Source organism: Sinocyclocheilus grahami, unplaced genomic scaffold (genome assembly GCF_001515645.1).
Source record: "Sinocyclocheilus grahami isolate Dianchi unplaced genomic scaffold, SAMN03320097.WGS_v1.1 scaffold225.1, whole genome shotgun sequence".
Classification (NCBI taxonomy): Eukaryota; Metazoa; Chordata; class Actinopteri; order Cypriniformes; family Cyprinidae; genus Sinocyclocheilus; species Sinocyclocheilus grahami.
Window position 1 is genome coordinate 1,252,425 of NW_015505404.1, and position 18,482 is coordinate 1,270,906.

At 36.2% G+C, this 18,482-nt stretch overlaps 1 protein-coding gene across 1 annotated transcript in view; it reads right to left on the reverse strand.

Annotated features, from left to right (window-relative positions):
* The window catches only part of LOC107596947 (cystic fibrosis transmembrane conductance regulator-like), a 32,523-nt gene extending 14,513 nt beyond the window's left edge, over nucleotides 1-18,010 (reverse strand). The window contains exons 1-14 of the mRNA XM_016287813.1: nucleotides 17,958-18,010; nucleotides 17,121-17,231; nucleotides 16,127-16,238; nucleotides 15,518-15,733; nucleotides 15,265-15,354; nucleotides 13,472-13,635; nucleotides 12,854-12,979; nucleotides 8,602-8,848; nucleotides 8,135-8,227; nucleotides 7,523-7,699; nucleotides 6,913-7,104; nucleotides 2,961-3,055; nucleotides 2,252-2,338; nucleotides 142-853 (exon numbers count right to left, since the gene is read on the reverse strand). Coding sequence (XP_016143299.1) covers nucleotides 142-853; nucleotides 2,252-2,338; nucleotides 2,961-3,055; nucleotides 6,913-7,104; nucleotides 7,523-7,699; nucleotides 8,135-8,227; nucleotides 8,602-8,848; nucleotides 12,854-12,979; nucleotides 13,472-13,635; nucleotides 15,265-15,354; nucleotides 15,518-15,733; nucleotides 16,127-16,238; nucleotides 17,121-17,231; nucleotides 17,958-18,010 — 2,475 coding nt within the window. The remainder of the gene's footprint in view (nucleotides 1-141; nucleotides 854-2,251; nucleotides 2,339-2,960; nucleotides 3,056-6,912; nucleotides 7,105-7,522; nucleotides 7,700-8,134; nucleotides 8,228-8,601; nucleotides 8,849-12,853; nucleotides 12,980-13,471; nucleotides 13,636-15,264; nucleotides 15,355-15,517; nucleotides 15,734-16,126; nucleotides 16,239-17,120; nucleotides 17,232-17,957) is intronic.
* Nucleotides 18,011-18,482: the final 472 nt, after the last annotated feature.

The window sequence follows — 18,482 nt, forward strand, 5'->3', positions numbered from 1 at the left end:
ATTCGTCTGAAAGAGGAAAGTCATATACATATAGGATGGCTTGAGGGTGAGTAAATCATTGGGTGATTTTCATTTTTGGGTGAACTTTAAAGCCTAGTATGTAAAGTAATATGTTGCAGAGAGTGCAAGAATTTTCCACACCTCAATGTTCTCTTCCTCTAGGACCCCGGTGATGTCATACGTGCTGTCTGACAGGCGGCGAGTATAGATGTCCAGCTCAGATGCCAGTTCGCTCTGAGGCACGACGGACAGCCGTCTGCGGAAAGATGACTGAAGGTGGTCACGACGGCCCTGGCCTTGTGCATTGGTCATGAAAGCTAACACCGACTGCCTCCTCTGACCAGCCATATGCACTCCGTGGTTATGATACACGTCGCTTCCCATAAAAGACTCATCCACTAGCTCGTTCTCTGGTACCAGGGAGAACTTACGGTTAGGTAATGTCCTCCGAACCTCTTCTTCGGGTATCTGAATGAAGGACGCCTTACGAGCTGCTCCGAGAGTGTTGACGATAACTGAAGATCTTCTTTCATCTATGTACACGGGCATGGATGGGGCCACCTGGCGAAAAGCTGAGCGTTCAGGTCGCATGCCTGCGCTCTCATCCACCGAGACACGGTGGAGAGTCTCTGTGAGGATGGAGCAGCGGCGCTCTGCACTGACATTGTCATAGGCCTCCAAACCCAAAAGCAAAGAGCTGAAATCAGGCCGTTCTGACTGAAGCTCTGAAAAGGTGCCGTAGAAAAAGCTTTCACCGTTGTGGAGCAGTAGGATCTTATCAGCCCGCTTTAAATGCTCAATCTTATTTGTCACCAAGATGCGTGTCTTAGAGGCCATCAGCTTACACAGACATCTGGGTAAATACATAAAAATGAAGTTATACAGCAATATTTCTGACATTTAAGCTAAATTAACTTCAGTATTGTCATCTCTTTTCAATTTAGTCCCATGTATTAGTAAGAAGCTACAATTCATTTGCTATTTGTGTACAGAGCATAACAGTGCCTGCCCACTTTTGGTTCTGGAAGTATTTTTGGTATTTAGAAGAAGCCTTAGTTTAAGAATTATAAGCCATTAACCAAACAGACAGTAGCAACTGGTAAATCACAACATTACAAACTTTGATTTGAAGCAAAAAAAGTATTTGAAAATCGGACAAAAAGGTACTTAATGAGGGAAAGAATTACAATCCCATGAAGCACTGTGAATGGCACAATCTAAATAAAAATTATTGATAAACATAAAACTATTGATTAAAAGATGTTGAGGTAGCACTTTAGTATAGGGACCCATTCTCTCTATTAACTAGTTGTTTATTAACATGCCTATTATTATCATATTGGCTGTTTATTAGTACTTATAAAGCACATATTCTGCATGACCATATCCTACATCCCTTATCCTACCCAATACCTAAACTTAACAACTACCTTACTAACTATTAATAAGCAGCAAATTTATTTTTAGTTTATTAAGGCAAAGGTCGTAGTTAATGGCGAGAATTGGACCTTAAAATAAAGTGTGACCGGTTGAAAATGCATACAGAAACAATATAGTATATACATACTATATGCAGATTATATTACACATATGTAGATATGTATATATATATATATATATATATATATATATATATATTAAGTCATTGGAGTGTTTCATGGGATTGGATGGGCAGTAAAGAGTTCTTCTAGTACAATTTGCTTGTTTCAATTCTCTGATCGGTGGAGATTATTTGCAGAATCATAGGTAATGTACTATGTTAATGTTAATCGTGATTATTTAAAAAATAAGTTGAAAAATGTGGGGTTGGTGCCTTCAACAAATGCATAAACCATCGATCAACAACCTTAAAGGTTTATAATTTTTTTATTGCAAATTATCAATGGGATTTTCTTTTTCAATAGGATTTTTAGACAAAACCAACTGTTGCACTCTATTAACTTTAGATGGAAAAGGTGTTTCTACAACATCTAAAAAGATTGGGGGGGGGGGGGGGGGGGGTTGTGGGTTTAAAATGGAACAGGGAGATTGCATGATCAAAGAGAGAAGAGGGGGGGGGGGGGGGGGGGGGGTTTATACACTTAGTAGAAAATTAATTTTTTATTACTTTTGGACAGACAGAAATTTTGATTCCAAGTGTACAGCATCAGAAAATAAGACAACAAACAATCTAAGAATTAATGAAAGTCAAAATGCTACATGATATAAATGAGGTAGTTCATTATTTTGTTAAATTAATCCATATATATACTTGTCAAATATTTCTTTTTCTGTTGCAATATCCAGGTGAGTAAATGGTGCGTCAAGCAGGTAAACATCAGCATCTCTGTAAATAGCCCTGTGCAGAAAAAAAATTATATTACTTAACATTTTGAGATTTTTTTATTTTTAACTAGTGACAATCTTACCATTTATATACAAAATAAGGTAAACGTAGTTTATTCAATAAAGTTATTTAATAAACTTAAATTAAATAACTTAGTTATTTAATAGTTATAATAGTTATTTAATAAACTATTTTAAGGAATATTTTAGAGTGGTATACTCTGCACACCATAATAAGACATACTAACAATATAAACTTTGCTGGAAAAAATAAATGATGTCACAACAGCGCTGACACAGGGAAGCTTTCGTACAAACAAACAATAAAAGCTTCTCAAAGTCTCATTTTATTTATGGCTACAAGATTGTATTGAATTGTAAGATTTAATATTGCGTTTATGGCCATGTAAATCCAACAGAGATCCAAGAACAAACTTCCTGATGTGATGTAACAATGTGTTTTGACAGTCATTAAAAAGCCATACGTATATGATTTACTTTCTTCCTTAAATTTCTGTGGGAAAGACTAGACATGGGGCAAGTGAGGACTCCAGCGTGGCTTAAACTACAGGTGCTGGTGTACATCTGAGGAGTTGAGAGATGTTCCAGTGTAGGTGAGGAAATGTGTGACATACCTGGCTAGAGCTACACGTGCCTTCTGACCCCCACTCAAGTTTAAACCCCCCTCTGCCATAAACGTCTTATCCTTCTCAGGAAGAGCAGCCAGATCCTATAAAAAAAATCAACAATATCATCCTATAGAGCAAAGGAAAGTAAGACATTACACAACAAAGAGAGTAAGAAGATTTAGGGAAAGCCAACCACCACATGCTTTTACAAAACTCTGAAGTACACTGTGACACATACAAGACAACACACATTTACAGCAGAAGTTGGTAGTTATTTGGTAAACTATGTGTGTTTGGTGCTTAAAACCTTTTTGACATAATTTAATGGAAACACTCATGCTTAAAAAAAGAATTAAGCCACCCTAAGATGGTTTGCTGGTCTTAAGGTTTAAGGTATTCTTCAGCTAGTTTTATCGGTTGGCTAGCCTGGCTAGCTGACAAGTTCCCAAAACCCCTCTAAAACCAGCAGACCAAACTGATTACATTAGGTTGGTTTAAGCTTTTTTTCTTCTTAACAGGGACCACATACCACTTAAGATGAATAGTTCTCTTGTAGGAAGTACTTACCTCGTCATCAACTCTGTTTGTCCGTTGAAGGAGCATTAAAAATAGTAATTAAATGAAGTGATGCAGTGAGGAAGATTTTAAAACCCTACACAAACAAATCAGTAGAGCCCTACATGTCTTTAAGATGGAAATGCCAGGGTTTACTGCCCAGACACAACATAAATGAATACTGAAATGCTAATATATCAGTGCCACAAAGATAACAACAAAAGCCCACTAAACTTGGCTGTTTCCACTTTACATTTTACACTCCACAAATCCATTTATTAGATCCTGCTAATCTCGCTGAGGGCTTGTTTCTAACTCATAATTCAGAAGATTAAGTATGCTGGGAAAACGTAAGTGTCTGCATCTTGATCTATCAGCATACACTGAATAAAGACTCATTATGTACAGAAAATAACAATACTTTGTAGCTTCTAGTTAGCACATAACTGGCTAACTTCTCATACTCTGTTGTTATGGCCTAGCCTACCATTGTGATCACAATAGCCACCTCACACTGCTCCATAATATCTTCTGTTGTTAGCGTCTGGATGTTTCGTAACAAACAGTCATAAATTGTGCTTGTAATCACCATTTACTGTGAAAAAATGCTTTGTTTGAGAGGAAACACGTTTACTTTTCTCCGTATGGGAAACATGGGAACTGAGACAGACTGTAAATGTCCCAGGTTCACCATTCATATATATATATATATATATATATATATATATATATATATATATATATATATATATATATATATATATATATTATAAATTATATAATATTATATTGCAGTAATATATCAAATGTGCTTTTACCTATATAAATAATATACTTTTTACACAGCAAAAAACATTTTTATAACAAAATCAGTATTAAGAAAATAATTTAAATATATTAATCAAATATATATAGCTATTATTTTATATTACAGTAATATATAAAATGTGCTTTTCCTTATGGAAAATATATAATTTTTACACAGTAAAAACATCATTAAAAAAATCTGTAAAAACACATTAAAATATATATTTTGTGTGACTTATTTTGAGAAAATACATAATTTGAATAAGATTTCTTTTTCTTGCCTAATTAGCTTTTTTTTCTTGTTTCCAGCCTAAACTAGTTATGCTTAACGCAAGAAAGAAAAAAGGAAAATTGCAAATGTGGTGAAAAATATAATGAAAAAAATTATTCACTACATATTCTGTGAAAATGTGGAATCTTTATCTTTGTGAATATAATTTAAGTTTTTGCAGTGTTTGCAAAGCCTCACAATATGATTTTCACTAGACAAATCTCATCCACTAGCACAGATAAATCTCACACATCAGTCTAATGCCTGGATATGAATGTGTTCTCAGCAGATCTGCTGACCGTCCTTTCATGTAAGACTCAATTAAACAAGGGGCCTGTGACTCAACACTTTGGCTGCTGATAGTTGCACATGATTGGCTGATTTGGTATCAAGAGATTGAGGGTGAGGGGAGAAAACCATGAGCAGAGTAATATGACACAGTTCTACATCTAACAAAGGTTCTCAGTTCAATTGCCAGGTGAGCATTCCATGTAGAAAGAGAGAGAGAGAAACAGAAAAGAGGGGAGAGAGAGGGAAGACAGAAACAGAAGCAAACCAGGAGCCAAAAACATGAGAGAAGACAAAGAGGAGGACTAGTTAGTTTGAGAATCGAGATTAGTGAGGTCAAGCAATATACAGGTGCATTTCAATAAATTATAATGTCGTGGAAAAGTTCATTTATTTCAGTAATTCAACTCAAATTGTGAAACTCGTGTATTAAATAAATTCAGTGCACACAGACTGAAGTAAATCATCAATTAATTGTGATGATTTTGGCTCACATTTAACAAAAACCCACCAATTCACTATCTCAACAAATTAGAATATGGTGACATGCCAATCAGCTAATTAACTCAAAAACACCTGCAAAGTTTTCCTGAGCCTTCAAAATGGTCTCTCAGTTTGGTTCACTAGGCTACACAATCATGGGGAAGACTGCTGATCTGACAGTTGTCCAGAAGACAATCATTGACACCCTTCACAAGGAGGGTAAGCCACAAACATTCATTGCCAAAGAAGCTGGCTGTTCACAGAGTGCTGTATCCAAGCATGTTAACAGAAAGTTGAGTGGAAGGAAAAAGTGTGGAAGAAAAAGATGCACAACCAACCGAGAGAACCGCAGCTTTATGAGGATTGTCAAGCAAAATCGATTCAAGAATTTGAGTGAACTTCATAAGGAATGGACTGAGGCTGGGGTCAAGGTATCAAGAGCCACCACACACAGATGTGTCAAGGAATTTGGCTACAGTTGTCATTGTTAAGCCATTAAGCCACTCCTGAACCACAGACAACATCAGAGGCGTCTTACCTGGGCTAAGGAGAAGAACTGGACTGTGGTCCAAAGTCAAGTTTTGTATTTCATTTGGAAACCGAGGTCCTAGAGTCTGGAGGAAGGGTGGAGAAGCTCATAGCCCAAGTTGCTTGAAGTCCAGTGTTACGTTTCCACAGTCTGTGATGATTTGGGGTGCAATGTCATCTGCTGGTGTTGGTCCATTGTGTTTTTTTAAAACCAACGTCACTGCACCCGTTTACCAAGAAATTTTGGAGCACTTCATGCTTCCTTCTGCTGACCAGCTTTTTGAAGATGCTGATTTCATTTTCCAGCAGGATTTGGCACCTGCCCACACTGCCAAAAGCACCAAAAGTTGGTTAAATGACCATGGTGTTGGTGTGCTTGACTGGCCAGCAAACTCACCAGACCTGAACCCCACAGAGAATCTATGGGGTATTGTCAAGAGGAAAATGAGAAACAAAAGACCAAAAAATGCAGATGAGCTGAAGGCCATTGTCAAAGAAACCTGGGCTTCCATACCACCTCAGCAGTGCCACAAACTGATCACCTCCATGCCACGCCGAATTGAGGCAGTAATTAAAGCAAAAGGAGCCTCTACCAAGTGTTGAGTACATGTACAGTAAATGAACATACTTTCCAGAAGGCCAACAATTCACTAAAAATGTTTTTTTTATTGGTCTTACTTATGAAGTATTCTAATTTGTTGAGATTAGACAAATCGTTTGTTGAGATTAGTTGGTGGGTTTTTGTTAAATGTGAGCCAAAATCATCACAATTAAAAGAACCAAAGACTTAAAATACTTCAGTCTGTGTGCATTGACTTTATTTAATAAACAAGTTTCACAATTTGAGTTGAATTACTGAAATAAATGAACTTTTCCATGACATTCTAATTTATTGAGATGCACCTGTACTGTAGACTGAGGGGCTGAAGTACAAATGAGAAAAGGGGAGAGAAATTGGAGATGGGAGTAAAAGTAGGAAAATGAGAGAGACAAAGAGTGGACTGAAGAGCATTAATTTGTCAGTACCTCCTCAAGCTGGCATGCTTTGACCACACTCTTGTAGCGATACTCATCATAGGTAAGACCAAAAAGGATGTTGTCTCGGATGGTGCCAGGCATGATCCAGGCTGTTTGGGAGGAGTAGGAGATTCGACCGCTGTGTCGGATCTTCCCAGAGGAGGGAACCAGCTCCCCGAGGATGCTCATCAACAATGAGCTCTATAAATACAGACATTATGTCTGAACAATGACAACCTTACAGTTTCCTTTTAGCAAATGTTTGCTTTCTCTTAAACAGCTAACTTTACTCAACCTTTTATACACTGTAGTGTATTTGGCCTTTCATTTCTATAATTGTTATAATTGTGAATTATTTACTTTTCCTACAGTAATTTTTGACTTAAAGGAAGTAGAAAAATGTGTTTGTTTATTTTTATTATTGTTTATTAATCCTGAAATAAAATTAATTAAATAAATAATTGTATTAATAATTTGAATTAATATATAAAATGTATTTATATTTATATAATTTTTATACATATAAATAATAAATGTATTATTTTACATTTCAGTACTACATCTACTTGCAATTATATATATTTACGAAAGGTTTGAAAATAACGGGAAGCACTCCTACCTTCCCAGATCCCATAGAACCAGTAACAGCCAACATCTCTCCTTTCTTCAGGTTCAAACTGATGTCCTTCAATACGGGAGTCACATATAGGTTAGTAAAGAAGAGGCCTGCATCTCCATTGTGATGGCCATTAGCTTTGTTCTCCTGTTTTATCCTTTCCAAAAGTTCACCAGGACCCTGAAGAAACACAGATTTACACTGTACTACACATGCACACTGAATGCATTCAAAAAATATTGATCCCTCCTCTTGTTTTCTTTAAATGCTGAAAAGAAATCAAATTGACAATATTGCCTAATGTAGTTTAAGTACATGACCGTCTCACTGACACAAAACTGTACATGTTCCCATAGGGAAGGGATGATGGGGCATTTACAGAAATAGAAGGAGGACCTGACTTACTCTGGGTTAATCGTTGACCTCAGTTAGGCTTCATGGGTCATTAGCTGTGTAGCTACTGAACTGAACATGCAATTCATATTCAAATAGACTGAGAAACAGTCAATAGAGAGCATAGCAATTAGTTCTCTAAACCTGCTTACAATAATGAGACAGAATTGAAATCCAGGAAACATGTTATTAATCCAAAAGACTATGAATGCATAACTATACCTCATCCCAAGAAGCAGTCACATCTTTAAGTTCCAGCTCTGTGATGCTGAGATCGTATTCCATTAACTTGTATTCCTCCTTGCTAAGAAATTCCTTGAGGAAATAGGTAAGTTGAAGTTTTAGGTAGAGCTTTGAATACAGAGAAGACCACAGTAACAACAACATTCTCTCAAAGTTCAGCACAGTTTACAGCACACAATAAAATGCTGATTCCCAGCAGGGTGTTCTTAAGAAACACAGTAGCCTAGTACAGAGGAGTGTTTCCCCTTTATCAATACCAATCCAGAAATGTTTTAATTTTAACTCATATTATACCAGATATTATTTAGCATTATCATTAATACTCCTTAATACTCTCACTGAGTATTTTCCTCTTAATGTAAACAAAAAACATAACTTTTTGCATATAGTTTGTACTGTATATGCATAAGCTCCACTACAAGTGACAACCACAAAAGTGGACTCACTTCAATCTTCCAAATAAGCCGCATGGTGTCGTACCACATCTGGATGGAGCCGGGCAGTTGTCGAGTGACAGTCATGCGCAGCACCATACAGTAGGAGAGAGTGGTGAATATGCGACGGAGGTTGATACCACGGCTGAGGGCATGAGGCACGATTGCGGCCACAATCACAAAGATGGCTGAGAAAAAATATGCAGAGCTGTAGAAGTAGCGCAAGGAGCCAATCTTCCTGGTCAACTTCACCTCATCCCTACACACAGTTTAGAGGAAGAAAGAATGACAAACATGTCCCTCAAGTCCCTCAAGGTTCAATGCTTGCACCACTTTTGTTCAACCTGTTTACACTCCCACTGAGCCAAATAATGAGAAATAACCAAATTGCCTATCAAACCCATGCAGATGACATCCAGATTCACCCTCTGCCAATACATTGATGAACAGTTGGATGCACCACAATTTTCTTCAATTAAACAAGGAGAAAACTGAAGTCATTATATTTTGAAACAAAGATGAAGTTCTCAAGATGAAAGCAAACCTTGACTCTAGGGGTCAAAATACAAAAAATCAAGTTAAGAATCTTGGTGTTATTCTGGAGTCAGACTTTAAGTTTCAGTAGTCATGTCGAAGCAATAACTAAATCAACATATTACCATCTTAAAAAATATTGCAAGGATTAGATGTTTTGTTTCCAGTCAAGACTTGGAGAAACTTGTTCATGCTCTTATCACTAGCAGGGTGGATTATTGTAATGGACTCCTCACCAGACTTCCCAGAAAGCTGCAGCTCATACAGAACATTGCTGCTAGGATTCTGACCAGAACCAGAAAATCTGAGCAAATCACACCAGCCCTCAGGTCTTTACACCACTTTGCTTTTTATCATAATTTGTATTTGCATATGCTGTGATTATTCTATAGTTATTTTGAATCATTTTTAAGTAAATCACTTAAAATTACCATTGTGTGTGAAATAAAATAAATAAATAAACAAACAATATTAATAACTATATTTAATAATATAAATAAACTTGCTTTGCCTTGCCTTGCCTTGCCTTGAAGAAGAATGCCAGATGGGTAGGATATTTGGAGACTGTGTCATGAGATATCAAATAGCTAAAAAAACAACGACACATTGATTCTCCGAGACTGAGCTGATAACAAAAACACAAAGGCATACCGTGTGCTGCCATAAATGTAATACTACAGAGAAACAGTGGGAGACTGTGGCTTCAGGTTTCTCTGATCCAGACCAGCTATTCAGATCCAAAATCTCTTATGAAAGAACTTCACTTAATCTAGAAGTAGGAATTAAAGCACTAGGAGAGAAATTTAATTAACTGAAATATCAACTGTAACTGTTAATATTAACTTTAATTAAATCACTCATTTAGTGTTCTCTGTTTGAGACGGCACACCTATGATCCACCCTGTCTGTCGCATATTGCACACACACACACAAAAAAAAGAAAAGAAAAGCACTTCTCAATTTGGCAAACTCATTGGTTTTATCAATTAGCCTGGGAACAATTTTGTTTGTACAAAGTTCTGGGTTGACTAAATTTGCCATAGTTTTCCAGGTCTGTGGCTTTAAATCTGAAATATTTTCAGATATGTGTTTAAGGCAGTAACAATTTAAATAGATTACAATAAGAAAACCTTTATAGTCCACCAGGGGTGTGAAGTAACGAATTACAAATACTCACGTTACAGTAATTAAGTAGTTTTTATCAGTAATTGTACTTTTTTGAGTAGTTTAAAAATTGTGTACTTTTACTTGAGTACATTTTAAGTGATGTATCGGTAATTTTCCTCCGTTTGTGGTCGTTACATGCTTATTTTAATTAATTTTTTTATCCATCAACGTGATTGGATAGAGAGATTGTAATAGGTCTCGTGACTTTCATCAAATCAAATTGTGCATAGAAAACTTTAACCGCCAACTGTTTATCATGGCTGCTGGAAGTGCATTCTTCAAGCATCAATCTTCCTCTATGTTGTATCAATTGCGGTGTACAGCGTTTATTATGAGGGGGTAGAATCCACAGCTCAGTACTCACTACTCAATACTCATGAGTACTTTTAAATAGGCTACTCTTTTACTCTTACTCAAGTAGTTTTTTGGACAAGTACTTTTACTCTACTCACACTACATTTTTTGGAAGGTAATGGTACTTTTACTTGAGTATATTTTTTCAGTACTCTTTCCACCACTTAGTTTTTTGAGGAATTCTGTGAAAAAAGCAAATAAATCCTGTCTTTTAAACTTTCTAACACTGATAATAATAAGAAAGGTTTCGTGAGTACCTGTATATCATGTGATACTGAAAACTGGAGTAATGGCTGCTGACAATTTAGCTTTGCCATTACAGGAATAAATTAAAATGTAAAGTACAAACTTTCTAACACTGATAATAATAAGAAAGGTTTCGTGAGTACCAGTATATCATGTGATACTGAAAACTGGAGTAATGGCTGCTGACAATTTAGCTTTGCCATTACAGGAATAAATTAAAATGTAAAGTACTGTATATTACATTTACATTTAGTCATTTAGCAGACGCTTTTATCCAAAAAGTGACTTACAAATGAGGACAATGGAAGCTATCAAAATCAACAAAAGAGCAATGATACGCAAGTGCTATAACAAGTCTCAGTTAGCTTAACGTAGTACACATAAGCAAGTTTTTAAAAATTATATAATAAATAAAAAGAAAACAGATAGAACAGAAAAAGAATAGAGCAAGCTAGTGTTAGAGTTTTTTTTTGCTTTTGTTAATTGTATAATAAATAAAAAGAAAACAAATAGATAGAATACAAAAAGAATAGAGATCCAAAAAGTGACTTAAAAATGAGGACAATGGAAGCTATCAAAATCAACAAAAGAGCAATGATACGCAAGTGCTATAACAAGTCTCAGTTAGCTTAATGTAGTACACATAAGCAAGTTTTTAAAAATTATATAATAAATAAAAAGAAAACAGTTAGAACAGAAAAAGAATAGAGCAAGCTAGTGTTAGAGTTTTTTTTTGCTTTTGTTAATTGTATAATAAATAAAAAGAAAAATGATACGCAAGTGCTATAACAAGTCTCAGTTAGCTTAACGTAGTACACATAAGCAAGTTTTTAAAAATTATATAATAAATAAAAAGAAAACAGTTAGAACAGAAAAAGAATAGAGCAAGCTAGTGTTAGAGTTTTTTTTTGCTTTTGTTAATTGTATAATAAATAAAAAGAAAACAAATAGATAGAATACAAAAAGAATAGAGAAGCTAGTGTTAGTTTTTTTTTAAAGAAAACAATCAGTTAGTAAATGAATAGAGTGCAAGTCTAAAAGTGCAAGTCTTTTTTTAAAAGAATAGAATTAGAATAGAGAGTGCTAGAGTTTAGAGGGTCAAATAAAGATGGAAGAGATGTGTTTTTAGCCGATATTTGAAGATGGCTAAGGACTCAGCTGCTCAGATTGAGTTGGGCAAGTCATTCCACCAGGAGGGAGCATTTAATTTAAAAGTCTGTGAAAGTAATTTTGTGCCTCTTTGGGATGGCACAATAAAGCAACGTTCACTTGCAGAATACAAGCTTCTAGAGGGCACATAAATCTGAAGGTAAAGGGGTGCAGAGCCAGTGGTGCTTTTCTAGGCAAACATCAATGCCTTGAATTTTATGCGAGCAGCTATTGGTAGCCAGTGCAAACTGATAATCAGAGGTGTGATGTGCATTATTTTCGGCTCATTAAAAATTAATCTTGCTGCCATGTTCTGGATTAACTGTAAAGGTTTGATAGGACTGGCTGGAAGACCTGCCAAGAGAGCATGGCAATAGTCCAGCCTGGACAGAACAAAGAGCTTGAACAAGGAGTTGTGAAAACTGCTATTTTAAATGATAATAATATTTCACAATATTACTGTTTATACCGTATTTTTGATCAAATGATTGCAGCCTTGGTGAGCATAAGAGATTCTTAAAAAATATTTACTTACCAACTCCAAAGTTTTCAAAGGTAGTGTACCAACTTTATATATCTAAACATCAATATATATTTTTCTTCAGCTGCTCCCATTAGGGGTATCAATATACATTTACTTTCCTCTATCTTTCCCCAATGAAGATAAATATGTCCCTAAATGTCATGTTTAAAAAAAAAAGTTTATCAAATGATCTCTTCTTGATTATCAAAGGCATGGCTATTCACTGTGTAAAAGCAAAAAACTGAGATTTTATTAACAAGTGAACATCCTACAAAACTGTTTGGGTCTTACTGTCTGATGTTCTTGATGAGGGTCTCCATTATCTCCTCCCAGCCATAGGCCTTCACCGAATGCAGGTTCTCCATGATCTCTGAGGTCAGAGCCAACCGTTTGTTAGTCAGTAGCACCTTTTGTGCTCTAAAGAAAAGCAGAAAACGGCATAAAATTGGAATGATGTGTCTGTTCTTACAGAATTTCACATCCTGTACATAATAAACTTCAATGTGGGTGTTTAATACATCTGACTAATGTCTACGATGACGTCTCATGAGTGAAGGCACTGAATACAGACTATACTAATATACATACTGATTTAAACTTGATTGTGAGTTTTTGTGTGTGGCAATCTGTCTCAGCACCGGTTCTGACTGACATTGTTTACATTTCTCAAAGGCACAAGGCTAACCAGCCTCCTGATTACAGGAGCAGAAGTGAACTACCTGTCCAAACTCTTCAAAACCTTTAACCAGCATTAATCACAGCTGGAATGTGTGTTTCTGTGGGAGCATAGTTTGAGGGATATCTCTAAAACAAAGCTGTGCCAGTTTGAGTCTGACAATGGGAATATCTTTGGGCAAGATTCACTTTTTGGTGTTAAGATGTAGGCTAACAGCAAATTTTAAGACTTACTTGTAAGGACCCATTTTATATGAGAGAAAGGCCTGCAAGACACCCAGCAAAGAGATAGCGGCAAGTGCACAGAAGCTATTGACATCAATGAGTTCCCAGATAAGCCCTGTACACAGGATGCATTGCAATGGTGATATCCATACAAAATGGGCCATACCCAGGCTCTATACCAAAAAAAAAGAAGAAATGCAACATGCATTGTATTAAATTTTTGTAATTAATCAAAAATTAAAGCTTTATTTATTTATTTTTACATTTATTTACGTCAAAGGCTGACACCTAGGAGCTTCTGCACATTTGCAGTGGTACAAAACATAACAAAACCATCTCACACATTCCAAGGAAAGGACACTCGAAGAACCCACATTGAACAAAGGTGCTAATTGCTTCAGACCACTTACAGAGTGTATCAATATTCAGCACATTGGCTCTACCTTCTTAGGACGTTCCAGAGTTTAGCTACGCTCCCCACTGAAGCATTATGTTAAATTTAATGCTCAGCCAACATGTTAGCAGCAGTATATTCATCTCTAATGGTCAGCCTCTTTACAAATTGGCCATATACATACTACAATTCAAAAGTTTGGTGTGAGTCTGATTTATTTTTTGAAAGAAATAAACAGTAGTATGTAAGCCCGTTTCCACCACTGAATAAAAAAAACAAAAAAGGTTATTGTGACTTTTTATCTCACAATTCTGACTTTTTTTCACAGAATTGTGAGATATAAACTCACAGTTGCGAGTTATAAAGTCAGAATTGCGAGATATAAAGTCAGAATTGCGAGATAAAAACTCGCAATTGTGAGTTATAAAGTCAGAATTGCGAGATGTAAAGTCGCAAAAACTTTTTTCTCACAATCGCAAGTTTATATCTCGCAATTCTGACTTTATAACTCGCAATTGCGAGTTTTTATCTCGCAATTCTGACTTTATATCTCGCAATTCTGACTTTATAACTCGCAATTGCAAGTTATAAAATCAGAATTGCGAGTTAAAGTCCAATTTTGAGGGGGGGGGGGACTGATATGTTCTCAGAATTGTGAGTTTATCATCTCACAATTCTGACTTTATTTCTCAGAATTGCGACTTTATGCCTCGAAGTCTTTTTTTTTTTTTTAAGTTTTTATTTTTTATTCAGTGGCGGAAACTGGCTTCCATACAGTAGAGACGTTTACATTCCTACAAAAGATTTCTATTTCAATCAAATGCTGTTCTTTTTAACTTTCTATTCATCACAGAATCCTGAAAAAATGTATCACGGTTTCCACAAAAATATTAATCAGCACAAAACGTTTTTTAACATTGATAATAATGAGAAATGTTTCTTGAACCTCAAATCAACATATTAAAATGATTTCTAAAGAATCATGTCACACTGATTCATGTGAGACTGGAGTAATGGCTGCGGAGAAATCAGCTTTGCTATCAAAGGAATAAATTGCATTTTTAAATATTTTCAAATAGAAAACAGTTATTTTAAATTGTAATAATATTTACATAATATTACTGTTCTTACTGTATCATTGAATAAATCTAATAAATGCAACCTTGGTGAACATTTAAAAGAGTTCTTTCATTAAAAAATCTTACCAACCAAAATTTTTGAATGGTAGTATGTATGCATTCTCAAAAAAAGTCTGTAAAATTAGGGCCCAATGTACTGGAATTTTTCAAAGGGTGTTTTTTTTAATACATTGCATTCTGTGGTGTTTTAGGGTTAAAGACAAAAAACAGAGTATCACAGGTGACCTACCATCCAGCAAACATACGTAATTTGCTCTTCTCATACTTGCCTGATCAAACTTGCCCAGGTTGGCTGACATCAGACTGACCAGTTGACCTGTGCTGATCTTGTCCAAAACTCGGCTAGAAAGTTTCAAGGTCTAAGGGTCAAGATTAGGAGAAATTCATACACTTAATATACTGTTATTTTAATATACTGTCCTTTTATTATATATTTTCTGCTAGTATAGATGGCCCAAATTTTGAGGAATGATATTGGTGTCAGGGACAGATGATAGTAGACAGAGAAAACTAGACACAAACCTTTTTAAAGATTATGCTAAACAGTGCGATCCTGATCTGCATGCCCAGGCGGTGCAGCCCAAACATAGCAGGCTGGAGCAGGAGAAAGCGGACAGTGAATAGCAAGCCAAGACCAAAGGCAAGAAAGTAACCATTGGCTCGCTCCGGTTCATGGACCGGGTCAAATGATGCAATTATCCGCCCTAAAAGCTGCGGCTGCACTGTTTTTGTAGCCTCCTGAAAAACAGTAACAGAAGTGGCATCTTCATTTTCAAATTTACAAACTTAGAATTACAATTACAGAAAAAGCTCAATATAAATTGATGTCCAAAGTATGTACATACAATAACAAAAAATGAATCAAGTGAGAAGTGGAAGAAAATCTAGCAAGAGGTCAGATGCTGTAAGTTCTTCACTGCGAAAGTTACACTGCGCTGTTACCTGCAGTACACAGCTAGGAATCACACAACTTCATACCAATGAGCCAACGATATCCACCCATGCGCCAACAAATTAGCAAATATACACTTCATGCGTTTGGACTCTCTTGTACCAAGATGTTGTATTTAGAGATCAACACTCCAATCGAAGAGCAAAAATAAACTACACAGAAAGTATCTGGACACTTACGCCTATATATAGGAGGAAGCCAAATAACAGAAAAGGCCGTATGAAGCATCGTGCCAGTGCTCGTAGTAGACTGGGCTTTTTCCTTCCAGATGCAACTTCTCTGTCCCATTCTCTGTTTAGGGAAAGAGAGAAAACTGAATGGAACAGTTAAACAGTATCCACCCACCCACAATAAAACGGGTATGGTCCACATTGTTTGGTGCACTCCTATATAACCAAGGTGATTTAGCGAACTTATTAAACAGAGCAAAGAGACCTTGACAAGCATGGGGAAACGGCAGAGACTGCTCCAACCTGTTAATTGAATAAAAAGTTCAAATTCCCAGCAGTACTGCACATTAGAGGAATAACAGAAATGCTCATCATCTATCACTCACCAGGGGCCTGGCACTTTAAAAGGTCGCATTTGATGCCCATTAGCAGGGCACTGGCATGGATGTATTGTGGTTTATGTGAGACATGCCATGGGAGGAACTTTACTGGAATGGGCAGGGTGACATTTAAGGGGGTTGCCTACATTTTATTATTCTTTTCTCCCTTCTTTTGTCAAAAAACATCATACAAACACCTAAAGGTGTGATATTTGGATCTGGTGAGTAACAGGAGCTTTGAGGACACTGAAAGTCACAACAGAAACCAAGACTGTGAGTCACTTCACTATGTAAATTTGCTCACTTTACAAAACAATGTGAGTCAAAGTTCTTTCATTCCAGTTCCAGTTACTGAATGGAGGAGACATGAGGAAATATACTCAGTAATTAACAACAAAATACAGAGGAAATAACAATATATATTATATGTAAAATATGAAATTGTCCTTAATGCTCATGCAAATTAACCTAAATGTAACTGGAAATGCAATAAACACGTTTCATTCATCAGAATGATGGAGTCTTTTCTATATAAATCTCTATGAATAAATCAATTTTAAATAACATTTATAAATCACAAATTAAATCATGTGTCAGGAAAAGGTGAGAACGCAAATACTAACTTCTCCAAACGCTCTGCAAGGATGTCTGCAGCATCTTTACTAGGAGCTTGATAAACATCAGATGGCCTCAGTTTCTCCTTAAAACCCTTTCTCATTATGGGGTTTGTCCACCTGTAAACAGTCAGAACAAACGTTGAAAACTTCATTATTGTTATTTCTTTTAATTAAAGTGAACTTTAGTTATTTTTTAAGGAGATGTAGCCTACGTGTGGTTATTTTCTAATATAGCTATCATTATGTACAGACAGTTCTATAAACGCTGGAGTCAGGACTGGTGTGCGAATTATTAAAATAACTTGATTTGATGTTGTTCTCGCACAAACATTTTCTTTTAGCCCCTTAAAGACACTTCAAACAAAACATTTGTGATTTTTACGATAATTATGTTATGTAATTGTAAATAGCTGAAGGAAGGCGTTCGAACGGCGCGCTGTTGCTATGGTTACCACCTCAGTTGAGTCGAACCTAACTTCTGTTTGTGAAAGTTTGCAGTAACCTGCTGGTTACATTTTAAAATTACATTTTTTTAGAACTTTTGAGGTTGTAGAAGCGTTGTTCGAAAACACTGTTAAAAAGTGTTGCCTATACACTTGTAAAGCAATAAAAAGAAAACTTTCTTTATGGAGTCAGAGTTCTAGAACGTGGTTTGAAATTAAACGTGGCTGTCATTAAAATGTTTCTATGAATATATCAGCCATCAGGTGTAGTTTGTGTAGCTTTCACGTGTGAATAAACTAGAAAACTATCTCTGGTATTTAAACACACGTTTTGTTGTTGTTAGTACAAACATGGACACACACAACATCTAAAACATTTCATCTTTTGGTTGCATCTTACCAGAAGAAGTATTTTGAGAGGTAGTTGGCATCCTCCACAGGTGATCTCTGCATCCTAAAAGTACCCCGGGGGTGACACCGCTTACATCGGGTGTCAGCTTAATGCCTCTCCGCTGAATGAAGGTCTCAGGGGCTGTCCTCCACCGCGCGCACGGTTCAGCGCTGAGATCGTCGATATTCGCTGCCAGTATTTAGATGATGAGGAGAATTTCTCGGGTCTCAAATCGTTAATGAGAAGGAACTCGCTTATAAAGAGCGCGTACTGACAGCAGCGCTGTGATTCAGTGAGAGAAGCGCGCTCTCTCAGCTCCAAATGCCACAGATCCTTTGGGCATGTCATCCTCAAACTGTCAGTCTTTTACAGAGATGCTCACGTGTTGCTTCACAAGAGCAAGTGGCATGTCATCATCAGAGAAGTCTCGTGGTGTTTGAGAAAGAACGACAATACTTTTAACACATGAAAGTCAACTGCAGCTATTGTTTAATTTAGCACCTTTCCTGATTTCATAATGCTTGCCAATGGAAA